The sequence below is a fragment of the Salvelinus alpinus genome, chromosome 1 (genome assembly GCF_045679555.1).
Source record: "Salvelinus alpinus chromosome 1, SLU_Salpinus.1, whole genome shotgun sequence".
Classification (NCBI taxonomy): domain Eukaryota; kingdom Metazoa; phylum Chordata; class Actinopteri; order Salmoniformes; family Salmonidae; genus Salvelinus; species Salvelinus alpinus.
The window spans coordinates 76807651-76826316 of NC_092086.1; the positions used below are offsets into that span (position 1 = coordinate 76807651).

Consider the following 18666-nt stretch of genomic DNA (forward strand, 5'->3'; position numbering starts at 1 on the left):
ATTGACCCTGTAAAGGTGAGGGCGGTCACCGACTGTCCGCGTCCCGCCTCACTCAAACAAGTCCAGCGGTTCCTCGGGTTTGCACATTTTTACAGGCATTTTATACACAACTTTGGTGCAGCGCCTCTCACGCACCTAACCCGCAAGTCCCAGAACCGTTTTTGCTGGACCCCCGAGGCTGACAGGGCATTCGGGAAGATCAAGGGACATTTCACCTCTGAACCCATCCTCGTCCATCCTGATCCTACCCGTCCCTTCGTGGTAGAGGTGGACGCCTCGGACACCGGAGCAGGGGCGGTCCTTTCATAGCAGAACGAGGGGGACAAAAAACTGCACCCATGTGCCTTTCTCTCCAAGCGGTTCTCGCCAGTTCTCGAACGCAATAACGATGTAGACAACCGGGAGCTCTTGGCAGTTAAGTGGGCCCTTAAGGGGTGGAGACACTGGTTGGAGGGGGCACCTCGTCCTGTCGTGATCTGGACGGACCATAAGAACTTGGTTTCCATTCAAGAAGCCAAGAGGTTGAACACTCGCCAGGCTAGGTGGGATCTGTTTTTAACAGGTTCAATTTCACACTAGCCTATCGCCTGGGATCCAAGAATCAGAAAGCAGACGCCCTGTCCCACTAACACGATGTCTCTAATGAGGAGAGGGACTCTGAGCCCATCATCCCCAGATCTCGCATTGTGGACCCCATGATATGGAGTTTTGAGACCACGGTCCGACAAGGCCAGACCCGAGAACCTGACGCTGGTGGGGGTCCCACTAACATACTTTATGTTCCGTGATCAGCCCGTTCCTGAGTTCTACAATGGGGACACACATCCAGGGGTTAATCGGACACTGGAGTTCCTGAGGTGGAAATTCTGGTGGCCCAACATGATTGAGGATGTGAGATCCTTCATTACGGCCTGCTCCACCTGTGCCTAAAGCAAGTCCTCACAACAGCGACCGGCTGGGTTGCTCCAACCTCTGCCCATCCCCAGCCTTCTTGGTCCCACATGTCCGTAGACTTTATCACAGGGTTCCCCCATCCCAAGGGCTTACCACTATCCTAGTGGTCATCGATCGGTTTTCCAAGGCAGCCCATTTCATCGCCTTACCCAAGTTGCCCTCAGCGAAGGAGACCGCTGATCTCATGATTACCCATGTCTTTCGAATACACAAACTTCCCCAGGATATTGTCTCAGAATGTGGGCCCCAATTCGTTGCACGGTATTGGAAAACATTCTACTCCCTGTTGGGGGCATCGGTGAGTCTCTCCTCGGGGTTCCACCCACAGTCAAATGGGAAAACATAGCGGGCCAGCCAAGAGCTGGAGAAGTTCCTCCGCTGTCCCAGTCCTAAGTCAATGGATACTGTAATGGCATTGAATAAAAAACTACAAAACCAAAAAAAAAATACTTCCTGAATGGATTTCTCAGGTTTTCGCCTGCCAAATCAGTTCTGTTATACTCAGACACTATTTTAACAGTTTTTGAAACTTTTGAGTGTTTTCTATCCAAATCTACCAGTTATATGCATATCATATCTTCTGGGCCCGAGAAGCAGGCAGTTTAATTTGGGCATGCATTTCATCCAAAATGCAGAATGCTGCCCCCTACCTTAGAGAAGTTAAACAGGTCAACATTCACAAGGCCACAGGGCCAGATGGATTACCAGGACGTGTACTGCAAGCATGCGCTGACCAATTGGCAAGTGTCTTCACTGACATTTTCAACCTCTCCCTGTCCGAGTCTGTAATACCAACATGTTTTAAGCAGACCACCATAGTGCCTGTGCCCAAGAACACTAAGGTAGCCTGCCTAAATGACTACCGACCTGTAGCACTCACGTCTGTAGCCATGAAGTGCTTTGAAAGGCTGGTCATGGCTCACATGAACTCCATTATCCCAGAAACTCTAGACCCACTCCAATTTGCATACCGCCCCAACAGATCCACAGATAATGCAATCTCTATTGCAGTCCACACTGCCCTTTCCCACCTGTACAAAAGGAACACCTATGTGAGAATGCTATTCATTGACTACAGCTCAGCGTTCAACACTATAGTGCCCTTAAAGCACATCACAAAGCTAAGGACCCTGGGACTAAACACCTCCCTCTGCAACTGGATCCTGGACTTCCTGATGGGCCGCCCCCAGGTGGTACGGGTAGGTAACAACACATCCACAACGCTGATCCTCAACAGAGGGGCCCCTCAGGGGTGCGTGCTCAGTCCTCCTTCTTTACTCCCTGCTCACTCATGACTGCACGGCCAGGCTCGACTCCAACACCATCATTAAGTTTGCCGATGACACAACACTGGTAGGCCTGATCACTGACAACGACAAGACAAACTATAGGGAGGAGGTCAGAGACCTGGCCATGTGGTGCCAGGACAACAACCTCTCCCTCAACGTGATCAAGACAAAGGAGATGATTGTGGACTACAGGAAAAAGAGGACCGAGCACGCCCCCATTCTCCTTGACGGGGCTTCGGTGGAGCAGGTTGAGAGCTTCAAGTTCCTTGGTGGCTACATCACCAACAAACTAACATGGTCCAAGCACACCAAGACCGTGATGAAGAGGGCACGACAAATCCTATTCCCCGTCAGGAGACTGAAAAGATTTGGTATGGGTCCTCAGATCCTCAAAAGGTTCTACAGCTACACCATCGAGAGCATCCTGACTGATTGCGTCACTGCCTGGTATGGCAACTGCTCGGCATCCGACCGCAAGGCACTACAGAGGGTAGTGCGAACGGCCCAGTACATGACTGAGGCCAAGCTACCTGCCATCCAGGACCTCTATACCAGGCGGTGTCAGAGGAAGGCCCTAAAAATTGTCAAAGACTCCAGCCACCCTAGTCATAGACTGTTCTCTCTGCTACCGCATGGCAAGCGGTACTGGAGCGCCAAGTCTAGGTCTAAGAGGCTTCTAAACAGCTTCTACCCCCAAGCCATAAGACTCCTGAACAGCTAATCAAATGGCTACCCAGGCTATTTGCATCCCCCCCCTTGTTTGTTTTTAGTGCTATTCTGAGAGGCTGATCCAAGTTAGACATGTCCATGACAATTACATTTGAGTCAATTTCATGAAATCACACATGAAAGACACCAAATTAAAGCTACACATGTTGTGAATCCAGCCAACATGTCTGATTTCAAAAAGGATTTACGGGGAAAGCACACCAAACAATTATGTTAGCTCAGTACATAGCCACAGAAAAACACAGCCATTTTCTAAATATTTACTAAATATTTTTTGATTAGGGTCGCAGCATATTATACAATCTGCAAGCATGGCAGCAAAGGCTGTGATAATATGATTTATCTCCTTTTGTTTTAATATGTTAAAATGCTCTATACAGTATTCTAAGTACATAAGTGGACATTATATTTTTTCTAATAAAACAATGGCCAGTTTGGGGGGGTTGTAAAAACAAAGAGGCTATGTCTGGCACGCAAAATTTATTGTGTTTTTTCAATATGGCCCATGTGCTAATTGAGTTTGATACACCTGGGCTAGTGTATCTATTTATCTAGTTAGCTATTTATTTAGCAAGCTAAAAACACAGAGCCTAATGTTATCTAGCTAGCTAGCTGCAGGGAAGATGTCATGTCATTGCATGAGTGGGTCAGTGACTGACTTTTTCCCTTAATATTGTTTTTCAGTGGCTACAGCTAGAGAGGCAGGTGTCGTTTGGTTAGCAGGCAAGTTCCCATTCAGTTGTAAAAACATGGGTTGGGACAAGCTGTCACGTCCTGACCATAGAGAACCTTTATTTTCTATGGTGGACTAGGTCAGGGCGTGACTGGGGGGTTAGTATATTTTGTATTTTCTATGTGGGGTTCTAGGTTGTTTTTTCTATGTTGGGGTTTTGGTATGATTCCCAATTAGAGGCAGCTGGCTATCGTTGTCTCTAATTGGGGATCATACTTAAGTAGCATTTTTTTCCACCTGTGGGTTATGGGACATTGTTTTGTTTTGAGTAGTGCACCTCTGTAGTCACGGTTTGTTGTTCGTTTATTGTTTGTTTTGCTAAGTTTCACTTTATAATAAATTATGTGGAACTCTACATTCGCTGCGCCTTGGTCCATCTCTACAAACGAACGTGACAAGCATGCATTGGCAGACAAGCTGCAGAAGGACGATCAGGCTACTATTCCCCATTGTTTAAGTGCAATTTTGATCGCCAACTAGCTTAAAAAGTTTGAGAGGGTTTAGCTAATGTTCCCTCATTAGATTTTAGCTTATCTCGCTCTGACTAGCATTAGTTGTTGATCTTGTTGATGTGCATAGGTAACAGAGAGAGAGACCCTACCTTTTCATGGTTGTTTGATCAATGGGACTGTGATGTTCCCAAATGTAAGAGGACTCCCATGGTATTTACATATTTGCAGAAATCCATTCATTTCTATTTTGTGGCTTTTTGCGAAAGCATTCTAATGATCTGAAGTCGCGCATACCATAAATACCTTGTTGAGTATTGTGAAGTTCACTTATATAACCCAAGGCAGTGTATGTATCTACATGCTTTTGTAGCCTAGCCCCATACTTCATGTACTGTAGTCACCTCTTCCATTGTTGTCAAGCCTTACGTATGACGTGTGTTAAAGATATAAGAGATGGCAACAGCACACACATGGGACTGAGTTCATTATTATGCACTTATGAACCTGTCTTTTCATTTGAAGATATATTATTTGAATTATATAGGATACTGCCATTGGGATCCAATGAATAGAAAGAGTGTGCAGAGGCTCATTGTCAAACGACCAAACAGACGGAGCAATCCAGTCATCTTGAATACGAAGTTACTGCTGATTTGTTAAGTAGGTTAACTTCTCACGAGTCACCAACCCTGATCCGGTAGCACCCCCCCCCCCACTGAGTAGCATAGCTAGCATAGCGTCACAAGTAACTTGTAGCATCTAAATATCATTAAATCACAAGTCCAAGACACCAGATGAAAGATACAGGTCTTGTGAATAAAGCCACCATTTCAGATTTTTAAAATGTTTTACAGGGAAGACACAATATGTAAATCTATTAGCTAACCACGTTAGCAAAGGACACGATTTTTTTACTCCCAACAGCTTTTTCCTGCGTCAGTAGCTATCACTAATTCGACTAAATAAAAATATATATAGCCACTAACCAAGAAACAACTTCATAAGATGACAGTCTGATAACATATTTATGGTATAGCATAGTTTTTTTTGGGAAAAATGTGCATTTTTCAGGTATAAATCACAGTTCTACATTGCAGCTGCAATCTGAAATAGTGCTGACCCAGCCAGAACAATTACAGAGACCAACGTCATATAACGAATTACTCATCTTAAAACATTTTAGAAAAATACACAGCGTACAGATATTGAAAGCCCAACATCTCGTGAATCCAAACAATATTTCAGATTTATTAAATGTTTTATAACGAAAACAAAATGTAGCGCTAAATTAGCATAGCTATACCAGGCAGATTCGGCTAGGCGCCCACGGCCAGTTCACATGCACAACAGATATGATATAACATCGTAAATTGGGTCTTACTATGGCTGATCTTTCATCAGAATGTTGATCAAAGTGTCCTTTGTCAAGATGAGTCGTTGGTTCCGTTCAGAATTGTTCCTTTCCCACTCCATTTAGCACAGGTACTGGTCGAGTGGCACGGATCTCTCAAACGTAAATAAAATCAGACAACGGAACACCACAAAACTCCCGAAAAAATTCAAATAATCTGATTAAACTATATTGAAAAAACATACATTACGATGATCTGGTCACATGTATCAAACAAACTTCGAGACGGAGATAGTTTTCCTCCATAATGGCCGCACAACAGAAGACAATCGCAGCTACAAGTTGCACGATTTAGACAACCGGAAGTTGTCGGTCACGCCAAAGAATTAGCTCTCATTTCACGTCAGTCCCAGATAAACAAGATATTTTTCCTCTGACGTCCTCTTGACACCCAGAGGAAGGCCAATGAGGTGTGTTTCGGGTCATAGGGGGCACGACCATATATAGGCAGAGCGTTGAAGCTGGCATACACATCTTGCTTTTTTCTTCTTGGTCATGGAAAGTGCTGTCAAATGACTTCTGTATCACTCAGAGACAAAATTGAAACGGTTTTAGAAACTAGAGATTGTTTTCTTTCCAATGGTATTATTTATATGCATATAGTAAGAGCAATAATTGAATAAGAGGCAGTTTAATCTGTAGAGCAAATTATGCTAATGGGAAAATAGCACCCCCTGTATTCTCAAGAAGTTAACGAAGTACAGAAATACCCGCCCGCACAAAACAGTACCAGACAAAACAGGTTGCACTTACTACAAGATAATTAAACCAAATGACATGACGCCAATTTACGCTAATCACTTTCCATTCCAAATGGATACTTGCCGTATTAAAAGTTTACGGGGGGTGATCATGATGTGTATTTATTTTTCAAATGGTGAAATAAGTAAGCCGATTTGAATAGGACCACAGCTGGATGTTAAAAACTGTCTTATATTTCCATGTGGGTAGTTTGGCGTTCCAGCTGGGAAGTTAAGAAGATAACATTCTCCCTAATTAGGAAAAGCTGCTTATTCTGTTATTCCCTTGAACAGTCCCATCACTAGCCTATAAAACCAACAGAGGGAATATTATGTTTATAACAAGAACATATTCCACATTAAAATACTATTTCAATTTGAGCTGGAGCATCAAGTGCTTCCATTGCTTTAGAATACCATTAACGGAGTGTGCCGCCAGTTGGACTCCTCAGCAGAGCTAACTTAGGAGTCCTCTGATAGATTACACCCGAATTTGCCAAACTCAGGACTTTTATAGATTCAATTCATCATAATTGCCTATAAGAGGGGAAGCAGTTTTAAATGTGTGTTGTGTGTTTATGTGTGTACTGTGTATGTTGAATCATGGAGAACATTTTATAGTGATTGCATAATGGGGATAATAACAATGCAGATTGTATTTACCACAGAAAGGGGAAATTTACAGTACAACAGTGCTGCAGTGGACACTGTACTTGTTCTGCTCTTCCTACTTTTCTTACTTCAAGGTCCTCTGTTTGATAGTGCTATATTTGTTTATGACTGGCTGTTTTTTTGTTCATAGTGTAGCTGTCATAACATGATGTTTACTATTGTGTAAAGCAAAGGTGTAGTCTTTTGTAAAACTTGCTGAAACATGTGGTAACACCTCTGACACCAAGCATACCGTATATTAGAGAGCATACAGTATATTACAGTATATTACTTTGGCTTCCCCTGCTGTTTCTGTACTGTCTAAATAATAATACAAATGCTGAAGGTGTATAGAAGGTCACTGGAATTGTGCAACATTAATTAGTGGACCCATAATTGCACCCTACTACTACATACACAGTATATTGTATTACGCTTTAGTTGAAATGTGTTGGCTTGCTAAATTAAACCGATTGTAAAATAATCAGTCATGACACAGATAATGAATACTATTAGACCCACATTTATGACCTACCGTAGTGTTTTTACATTTGATAAAATTAGAGACTCAGAGCTAGAAAATGGTATATCATACACTACAGTTGAGGAACAATGGGAAAGTAATTCTGCTTTGAAAGTTGATCAACTTTGTAACCTCACTTTTGAGAAAATGGCCTTTGAATATTTTGGTACCTACTGGAGAGCTCCTCTTTGTCTACACCCACTCAGCATCGTTCACACATGTTTAAGCTTTAGCCCCGACCATCTCTTTAAGGATTCACATGTGAGGCTATGTACTAAACAACCAAAGATTTCAAGACTAAAGTCTGGCTTATACTATGGGTGTGTTTGTAAATTGAATCTGGAGTGCCAGAGTGTGCTCTGGGCGTTCATAAACTCAGATTGTTTGGCTCTCGGAAAGTTCAGAGCACAGACTGGACGCTCTGGCTGAAAAGTAGGGTCGATACGAGCGTTCTGCCCTAACAACAGGATTCAAGCACCCACGCTAAGTGGCTAACGTTGGCTAGGTTGTTAGCTCCTTCCAGACACAAATGAGAGAACAGCTAAATCTGACCATTTTACTCGCCCTAGCAGAGCTTGTGTAGGCTTTTTTTATGTTATCCAGAGCATTGGTGACTACAACTGTGCTGCTGGCAACAATTTAATTACACTTTTTTGCCAACGTTTACTGACACTGGCCATATTCAACAGGTGTTGAGCATTCGTAAATTTGTCAGTTATTCTGCGCTCTGGCACACTCAGACGAGAGTGCTCTGAAATCAGAGTAGATAGCCAGAGAAAATTTACTAGCTACGTCTATCGACAGTTGTCGCGGTGACATTATTAACATTCTATTGAAATTGCATAATGGAGTATTTTGTTTAGATATGCAGCTAGCTAGCTAAAAAAATTACCATAATCACAACTTATGATGTTACTACCCTGCATGAATCTGCAGGTAATGAACCAACCAGGTTCAATGTTAGCTAGCTAACAGTAGGCTATAACTAACAAAGCAAATGGCTCAGATATGAATAATATTACTACACAGATCATACATGTAATGTTAGCTAGCTAGCTAACAGTTTCACTTTAACTTGAAATGAAAACGAAATTAAAAACATGTAATACCCATATACATGGATGGATGCTTCTCCCTCTCTGTCACGGATGCCATGATTGCCCTTAGTTTGAAGATGTAATCAGGAGACAGTTGTTTTATACAACAGCCTTCTGTGTGTTCTCTTTTTGACTCTGTCTGCATATTTGCAATCAAACGCCAGAATTTTCACCATCTCATTAGCTATCATACTCGAATTCCACTGATTTCAAAACTCAGTCCTCCAGAAAGTGGAGAGCTACCTTGTGCAGTTCTACTACGTGATATCTTTTTAAAAAGCTGCATAATAAAGGACTACCTACACATACTGACCAGCTCATATTATAGACAGAACTCTGCTACATGGCAGACCAATCCGAACTCATCTCTCGGCATATCCAGTCCACTCATTATCTCAGCCAATCATGGCTAGCGGGAAGGTTGCTGACTTTCTGTGGCTAAACCAACTAGGCTTGTAATTTAACAATTTTGTTCGTATTTACAGATGGCATGCAAGTTTGTTATTAAGGCACATGAAAGTTCACATGTTCCAGAAGGCATTTCTTCCAAAAATAGCATTTTGATTAAAAAAAAGTTTAAGTTAATTAAAATGGCTCTCCTGTGAAGTAGTGCCGTGCGACATACAACTAGTTTCCTGGAACGTGTCACATTTTGCTTTAGTATGATAGGGAGTTTGACCCAATATTGGATTCAGGATACTATCCAACTGCAAAACGTACAGAATCTCCATCTAAACCTGTTTGATTGAAAGTGCAATTAGCTTGGAAATACAATTGTTTGTTTTTGTTTTCATTCAACTGAAATCAATGAGCATTATTCTAGATTTCATATTCCCAGAAGGTTGGCATGGAAAGTTAAAGCATTGTTGTTATTAGCTACTTTTAATTCCTCAGAAATACGAGTGATAGTGCAATACAAAACGTCCTGAGAGACACATCTCCATATGAAACAAACCAAATAAATCATTTTTGCACCCCCAAAAAATTCTCCCAGATGCTCTCCTGTGATCAAAACAGGCGCCCTGACAGCTTACTTATTTTTTATTACTCTCTTAACCATCCCCAACTGGGAGCCGCCACTGAAATTAATGGAAGGGATTTGTTATATTCCTTGCACTAATCAAAAACAAACTGAGAGATGTAGAGGTCGAAGTCCAGAGCAAGGGGCATTTAGTGGAACAGGGGAAGGGAAGTATAAATAACCAGCAGTCTGTTGTATCGACTTGAAGTTAAAGTATGCTGTTGTCAATGATTTGTGTCCCTTAGACAGCACAAGGACGCCAGTGATTCTGACTGTATCCAATTGTTTTTTGTTTCCAACTACGTATATGGCACTATTTAAGTTGTTTATGGTGTTGCATTGTCATGGTGTTCAGACAAATTGGTGTTATCCAAAGTATTTTGCTATCCAGGTTGGCGTGTTTACTGTAGTTCCATGGCAACTCCAAAATGTGTGCGATTGATAAAGACAGGAGAAACGTTAGACTATTCCAATACTCTGATAATTTAACTGCTCACTGTTCTGTTTCCCTAAGATACAGGCAGTATACACAACCGGATTCAGCTGAATACAGCCAAACCTAATGCTTATTTTCATTGCAGTAGCAGTGCAAGCTTCAATCTCTCAGCCCCACCACCACCATCACAAACAGTTCCAGTGCACTGCACTATCCTCTTGCCTCGAGGCCATTCAGTGTGGGCCCAGATATTACAAGGCTTTTCCAGAGTGACAAATAAAGAATACAATACGTATCCATCCCAAGAGGAAGAGGAGGGAGGGAGGACAGAGGAGGAGTGGAAGGAGGGGAGGAGGGATTGGTGATATTTCCGGCCCTGTATGGAGCTCTCGATGTAGTCATGACCAAGCTCAGCAGCCGCCCTGCCGCCTCACCGCTTCTCCCCGCTTCATGATAGATAGATGGCTTAGAGGCTTCTGCCAGATCAGAAGGGATCCCTGGTATCTCACACCACCACAGTACCTGACTGGCAATGTTTGTCCGCTAGACCAGGGGTCCCAAATGGCACCATATTCCCTATTTACTGCACTACTTTGGACCAGGGCTCATAGGACTCTGGTCAAAAAAAGTGCAATTTATAGGGAAAAGGGTTCCATTTGGGAGGCTGACCTGAAACCATTGGTAGTGGCCTCGGATGAATTAATATAGCCTCTCCCAAAAATGAATATATATGATGGAAATGGGGAATGAACGCACTAATAAAAAGCCACTGAAATTGACTTGGCGTCCACGTTTCTTTTTTTGAGGGGGGGTATTTGCATGTCTTGGTACTAAGACTTTGCCAGCTATTACAGACTACAAAGGGAAGCACAGCCGAGAGCTGCCCAGTGACACGAGCCTACCAGACAAGCAAAATTACTTCTAGGCTCGCTTCGAGGCAAGTAACACTGAAGCATACATGAGAGCATCAGCTGTTCTGGACAACTGTGTGATCACGCTCTCCGTAGCCGATGTGAGTACGACCTTTAAACAGGTCAACATTCACAAGGCCGCAGGGCCAGACGGATTACCAGGATGTGTACTCCAAGCATGCGCTGACCAACTGGCAAGTGTCTTCACTGACATTTTCAACCTGTCCCTGACCGAGTCTGTAATACCAACATATTTCAAACAGACCAACATAGTCCCTGTACCCAAGAACACTAAGGTAACCTGCCCTAAATGACTACCGACCCATAGCACTCACGTCTGTAGCCATGAAGTGCTTTGAAAGGCTGGTCATGGCTGATTTGATATAGGATGGCCGTACACTTCACCTCACCTCGTTGTTGTTGTTTACCTCACATGTTGGGGTTGTTGTTGTTGCTTCTTACTTCACCTATTGTTTACCTCACCTCGTGTTGTTGTTTACCTCCACAGTTGACTTGGTATCGGAGGACGAGTACCTGGACATCCCCAGTATCTCCAGACAGAGAGCGGGGACATACGAATGCACCGCCATCAACGACATCGCCACAGACGTCCAGACCGTTGAGATCACAGTCAACTGTGAGTTCAATGTCAGCCCAGTCCTGGTGTGTATTTACTAGGAACCAAACAGAAGCAAACAGGCCAAAACGGGGAGGGGCTAACCTGAACTTGTCCAGTAAGAGAGACTTGTTGCAAAACGGTTTGCTACAATGTGCACTAAGCATTCTATTCTCTTGCAGACAGTCACTGAGTCAATGGTTTCATAGGCAGGGATTTAATATAGACACATGGAGGCTTCTGCCAGCCACATGGTGGCTGCTGATTGGCTGAAAGCGCAGGGTGGTTGGAGTTGTCAACAAAGTAGCGTGACAGAAATATGATGCAAAGTTTTTGAACTACCTGTTTCTTTAAGACGATATATAAAAGTTCTGTGAATTTGAACAATAGCATAAATACACCTATTTTACTTTTACATGTAAAAAGCCGAATGACCACTGCTACACATGCTGCCACTGTTTTGAACAGATTAGATTATAATATTTAGAACTAGCAGCCAGCTCAAGAATTAACTAGTGCACCAGGGAGAGCGCAACAAGCATGCAGATGTAATAAGTGAAAACATATTATCTAACTGGGGATATGTAGCTAATATAATGTCACAAAGCACGATGCGCTAGCCATCCTGAAATAATTGAAATATTTCAGAGTTAGTCAGATATTAGTTTAGAAAGACTTGAAATTGGCATGGAAGGTAACTAGCTAGCAAGCTACCAGCTAGCTATAGCTGATGTACAATACAATTGGCCAGCCACAGTAATGCTTTTTGTCCTACCAGATCCGCAATGAGAAGGTTCTAGCTAGGGTATCCCTCTGTCCTTGGACTCGAATGTAGATGTCCAGTTTATCAGGTCCCAGGCTTCCATGACTGTTATGATTATTTATTTACAAGTTAATTACAATTATCTGTTTGCTTTAGCAGCATCTGTACCTTCTAATCTCTAGTGCGGAAGTAAGCTGTCTGGTGCGAGAGACTCATTGGGAAGGATACTAGATCAGACCCATAATTTCTGACTGAGCGCACTTTTGAGGTCCCTAGGATCGTCCATTTCCTTTGTGCTGTTATAATTTATGTTATGAAATCCTGCGGTTTCATTGGGGCGGTTCCCCCTGATAGCAAATAGCTGACAAAACAATCCAATACAATGTTCGCATGGCCTATGCGCCCGCGGAGCTGCTGGCAGTCACTGGAAGGAGTGTAGTAAGTAACAACTTGTTTTGAACAATATTTTTTTTTTTTTTCAGGAAAATGTACACATTTACCAAACTTTTATGAGCATTTCAAACATAATCTATGAATTATAGTATATATATATATATTCACATTTTTTAAAATATATATATACAGTGGGGAGAACAAGTATTTGATACACTGACAATTTTGCAGGTTTTCCTACTTACAAAGCATGTAGAGGTCTGTAATTTTTATCATAGGTACACTTCAACTGTGAGAGAAGGAATCTAAAACAAAAATCCAGAAAATCACATTGTATGATTTTTAAGTAATTAATTTGCATTTTATTGCATGACATAAGTATTTGATACATCAGAAAAGCAGAACTGAATATTTGGTACAGAAACCTTAGTTTGCAATTACAGAGATCATACGTTTCCTGTAGTTCTTGACCAGGTTTGCACACACTGCAGCAGGGATTTTGGCCCACTCCTCCATACAGACCTTCTCCAGATCCTTCAGGTTTCGGGGCTGTCGCTGGGCAATACGGACTTTCGGCTCCCTCCAAAGATTTTCTATTGGGTTCAGGTCTGGAGACTGGCTAGGCCACTCCAGGACCTTGAGATGCTTCTTACGGAGCCACTCCTTAGTTGCCCTGGCTGTGTGTTTCGGGTCGTTGTCATGCTGGAAGACCCAGCCACGACCCATCTTCAATGCTCTTACTGAGGGAAGGAGGTTGTTGGTCAAGATCTCGCGATACATGGCCCCATCCATCCTCCCCTCAATACGGTGCAGTCGTCCTGTCCCCTTTGCAGAAAAGCATCCCCAAAGAATGATGTTTCCACCTCCATGCTTCACGGTTGGGATGGTGTTCTTGGGGTTGTACTCATCCTTCTATTCCTCCAAACACGGCGAGTGGAGTTTAGAGCAAAAAGCTCTATTTTTGTCTCATCAGACCACATGACCTTCTCCCATTCCTCCTCTGGATCATCCAGATGGTCATTGGCAAACTTCAGACGGGCCTGGACATGCGCTGGCTTGAGCAGGGGGACCTTGCGTGCGCTGCAGGATTTTAATCCATGACGGCGTAGTGTGTTACTAATGGTTTTCTTTGAGACTGTGGTCCCAGCTCTCTTCAGGTCATTGACCAGGTCCTGCCGTGTAGTTCTGGGCTGATCCCTCACATTCCTCATGATCATTGATGCCCCACGAGGTGAGATCTTGCATGGAGCCCCAGACCGAGGGTGATTGACCGTCATCTTGAACTTCTTCCATTTTCTAATAATTGTGCCAACAGTTGTTGCCTTCTCACCAAGCTGCTTGGCTATTGTCCTGTAGCCCATCCCAGCCTTGTACAGGTCTACAATTTATCCCTGATGTCCTTACACAGCTCTCTGGTCTTGGCCATTGTGGAGAAGTTGGAGTCTGTTTGATTGAGTGTGTGGACAGGTGTCTTTTATACAGGTAACGAGTTCAAACAGGTGCAGTTAATACAGGTAATGAGTGGAGAACAGGAGGGCTTCTTAAAGAAAAACTAACAGGTCTGTGAGAGCCAGAATTCTTACTGGTTGGTAGGTGATCAAATACTTATGTCATGCAATAAAATGCAAATTAATTACTTAAAAATCATACAATGTGATTTTCTGGATTTTTGTTTTAGATTCCGTCTCTCACAGTTGAAGTGTACCTATGATAAAAATGACAGACCTCTACATACTTTGTAAGTAGGAAAACCTGCAAAATCGGCAGTGTATCAAATACTTGTTCTCCCCACTGTATATTATATATAATTTTTTATTGACTAATAACAATTGGGCCGCCGCCCCTAACGCACATGTGGGCGGACCGCTCAGTTTGTGTTTAGCTTTATTTTGTTGCAGTTCATCAGAAAAAGTTGCAAAAGAGGTTATGCATGCTATGCATCGTGTCTTATTGGACAATTATGGATTACGGTATTTGTTGCATGTTGGAAATTATTCTACCCTACATACAAATATGTAGTGTGACTCAGTAACCTAATAAAGTCAAATAAAAGCATTGCAAACTATGCACACTACAGATAATTCAAATAGATGGGGTATAACAGGGATGTGATGTGGTTTCAGTTCATTTGGTTTGATTCTAATCATTATAACATTAATTGTGCTATACTTGGAATGCAGCCCACATGCTCTGAAGTACCAGCTCAATTAAACGCCACTGCATTTACAAATTTGTTCTCCAAAGAATCACAATTCAACTTGATTCCAACTGTTCAACTGTATTTACACATGACCCCCATGTGATACCTTACCCCCATGTGATACCTCACATGATCCCCATGTGATACCTTTATACCGTATTACCGCCACCTCGGCGGTCACAAGTCATGAAGGCAGTCAAATTCCAAGTGACCGTTTAGTCATGGTAATTAGGCTTCTTCAAGCTCTGTTGCTGCTCATGGTCATTAGTAGCCTACCAAACTTGCTAACTGGCTGGTACTCACCACTCTATTGTCCCTCTAATCACTCTGACATCAATGAAATGTAAACCGACTATATTTATTTCTTAACTTTCCTAATATTAAGCACATTGCTTATCTTTACAACAGGAGTATAGCCTACCTGGCTGGCATGAAAATAAATCATGGCAAAAGCGTCCTCCACCTGCTATTTAAGTGCAAATAAGAAATGTTTTTCCGCTGCCCCTATTTCGAGACAGGTGCATGACAATGGTCCATTCTAAATAAATACAAATTCACACATTATTTAGTATATGTAAAGACGAGATTAAATCAAGAATAGTCTGATGGAGGTCAATAATATCACTTGTGAATTACAGTTGAAGTCGGAAGTTTACATCCACTTTAGCTAAATACATTTAAACTCAGTTTTTCACAATTCCTCACATTTAATCCTAGTAAAAATTCCCTGTCTTAGGTCAGTTAGGACCACCACGTTATTTTAAGAATGTGAAATGTCAGAATAATAGTAGAGAGAATTATTTATTTCAGTTTTTATTTATTTCATCACATTCCCAGTTGGTCAGAAGTTTACATACATTAAATTAGTATTTGGCAGTATTGCCTTTAAAGTGTTTAACTTGAGTCAAACGGTTTGGGTAGCCTTCCACAAGATTCCCACAATAAGTTGTGTGAATTTTTTCCCATTCCTCCTGACAGAGCTGGTGTAACGGAGTCAGGTTTATAGGCCTCCTTGCTCGCACACACTTTTTCAGTTCTGCCCAAAAATGTTCTATGGGATTGAGGTCAGGGCTTTGTGATGGCCACTCCAAAACCTTGACTTTGTTGTCCTTAAGCCATTTTGCTACAACTTTGGAAGTATGCTTGGGGTCATTGTCCATTTGCGACCAAGCTTTAACTTCCTGACTGATGTCTTAAAATGTTGCTTCAATATAACCACATAAGTGTCCTTTCTCATGATGCCATCTATTTTGTGAAGTGCACCAGTCCCTCCTGCAGCAAGCACTCCCACAACATGATGCTGCCACCCCCGTGCTTCACGGTTGGGATGGTGTTCTTCGGTTTGCAAGCCTCCCCCTTTTTCCTCCAAACATAACGATTGTCATTATGGCCAAACAGTTCTATATTTGTTTCATCAGACCAGAGGATATTTCTCCAAAAAGTATGATCTTTGTCCCCATGAGCAGTTGCAAACCGTAGTCTGGCTTTTTTATGGCGGGTTTGGAGCAGTGGCTTCTTCCTTGCTGAGCGGCCTTTCAGGTTATGTCGATATAGGACTCATTTACTGTGGATATAGATACTTTTGTACCTGTTTCCTCCAGCATCTTTACAAGGTCCTTTGCTGTTGTTCTGGGATTGATTTGCACTTTTCGCAAAGTACATTAATCTCTAGGAGACAGAACGCGTCTCCTTCCTGAGCGGTATGATGGCTGCGTGGTTCCATGGTGTTTATATTTGTGTACTATTGTTTGTACAGATGAACATGGTACCTTCAGGCATTTGGAAATTGCTCCCAAGGATGAACCAGACTTGTGGAGGTCTACAGTTATTTTGCTGAGGTCTTGGCTGATTTTTTGTTTTCCCATGATGTCAAGCAAAGAGGGACTGCATTTGAAGTTAAGCCTTGAAATACATCCACAGGTACACCTCCAATTGCCTCAAATGATGTCAATTAGCCTATCAGAAGCTTCTAAAGCCATGACATAATTTTCTGGAATTTTCAAGCTGTTTAAAGGCACAGTCAACGTAGTGTATATAAACTTCTGACCCACTGGAATTGTGATACAGTGAATTATAAGTGAAATAATCTGTCTGTAAACAATTGTTGGGAAAATTACTTGTGTCATGCGCAAAGTAGATGTCCTAGCCGACTTGCCAAAACTATAGTTTGTTAACAAGAAATTTGTGGAGTGGTTGAAAAACGAGTTTTAATGTCTCCAATCTAAGTGAACGTAAACTTCAGACTTCAACTGTAATATATTATCACTTGTGAATGATGCCCAGCATAAGAAACAGCCGTCGAATCATAGTCGCACACCTCATGTAGCCTAGCCCATTGGCTTATATGTTCTGATAAGGTTTGTATCACAACTAAAGTGGCCAAATAAGCACATTAATCCGCTTTACAATGGGTTTAGAGCCTAACTGGCATACATAAGCAGCGCATGAGTTTCAAGCTTTGGGACGATAATTTTCACTATAAAATTTCAAATTTATAATAAAAGCATTACATGCATACTACTACAGTACGACTACAGCTGACTACAGGTCAGCGGAGTCAATCACCACCTTCCGGAGACACCTGAAACCCCACCTCTTTAAGGAATACCTAGGATAGGATAAAGTAATCCTTCTAACCCCCCCCCCCCCTTAAAAGAGTTAGATGCACTATTGTAAAGTGGTTGTTCCACTGGATATCATAAGGTGAATGCACCAATTTGTAAGTCGCTCTGGATAAGAGCGTCTGCTAAATGACTTAAATGTTAAATGTAATGCATAATCGCATTTGCAGTCACTTTCTATAATGGTGTTTTCAGCAAATAAAACATTCCCTCTTATAGCCTACTGCCATGTGCGCATTGCTGCGCTTGTAATGTGAAGAAATAGCCTCATTGTTTATCAACAATTTAAGCTAAATGTACTCATCTGTTGTGTCAGCCACATTGCGTAAATTTTTTGGGGGATGCTAGTGGTTATATTAATTTGGGATCTATTGCATTCCACAACTGTCCCAGACTATGTTTGGAATATTTATTTATTGCACAGAATAGGTCAACTTTTGTACAATGGGGGATAGTAGAGTGACATAGGCTAGTGCTTTTGCTGTTCTTTAGGCCTACTGATCTTGTTGGCTGACGGAAAGTACATTTGCACCTCGGCAATTGAATGAGGATGTGCACAGTTGCGTCTGTCTTCACTTGTAGCCTGTGGGAAAGACCCAAACATGTGATGGAGAGCCATGTGAGCGAGAGGCGCAACACACTCAGGTAGAAGGGCACAACACAGCACTCCGTGCCGCAAAAGGCATGGATTTTTTAGGTTGCATTAGTATATGACATTAGTATATGACATTTTCAAAGGGGATGCCGTCGTGAAATTGCTTGTCAAATTGTGAATGAGAGACTATTGGAGTTTGTATAGCCTGCACAAAAAAACAAAGCAGAGTTCATGCCTTTCAAGCGACTTTTTTCAAGTTATCATTCAAGTCTCATCATGCAGCCTTACAATGTATTAAAATTCAAAACATATAAACCAGGGGGAACAAAACAACATTAATGCTGACACGGGATGTAACTGAGGCAATCGATTAAGTGATGGTGTCCAGGTGAGTCCAATGAAGCACTAATGCGCGTAATGATGGTGACAGGTGTGCGCAATGACGGGCCGCCTGGTGCCAGAGAAGGGGAGCGGGAGCAGGTGTGACAGCGTAGATGTCTTTGTTGTCTCTCTGTTGAACTCGATGGTGCT

At 42.3% G+C, this 18666-nt stretch overlaps 1 protein-coding gene across 3 annotated transcripts in view; it reads left to right on the forward strand.

The window, feature by feature from the left end:
• The window catches only part of LOC139552360 (opioid-binding protein/cell adhesion molecule-like), a 557470-nt gene that overhangs the window by 519330 nt on the left and 19474 nt on the right, over window positions 1-18666 (forward strand). For all 3 annotated transcript variants that reach the window (XM_071364145.1, XM_071364069.1, XM_071364226.1), the window contains one exon: window positions 11456-11584. In XM_071364145.1, coding sequence (XP_071220246.1) covers window positions 11456-11584 — 129 coding nt within the window. The remainder of the gene's footprint in view (window positions 1-11455; window positions 11585-18666) is intronic.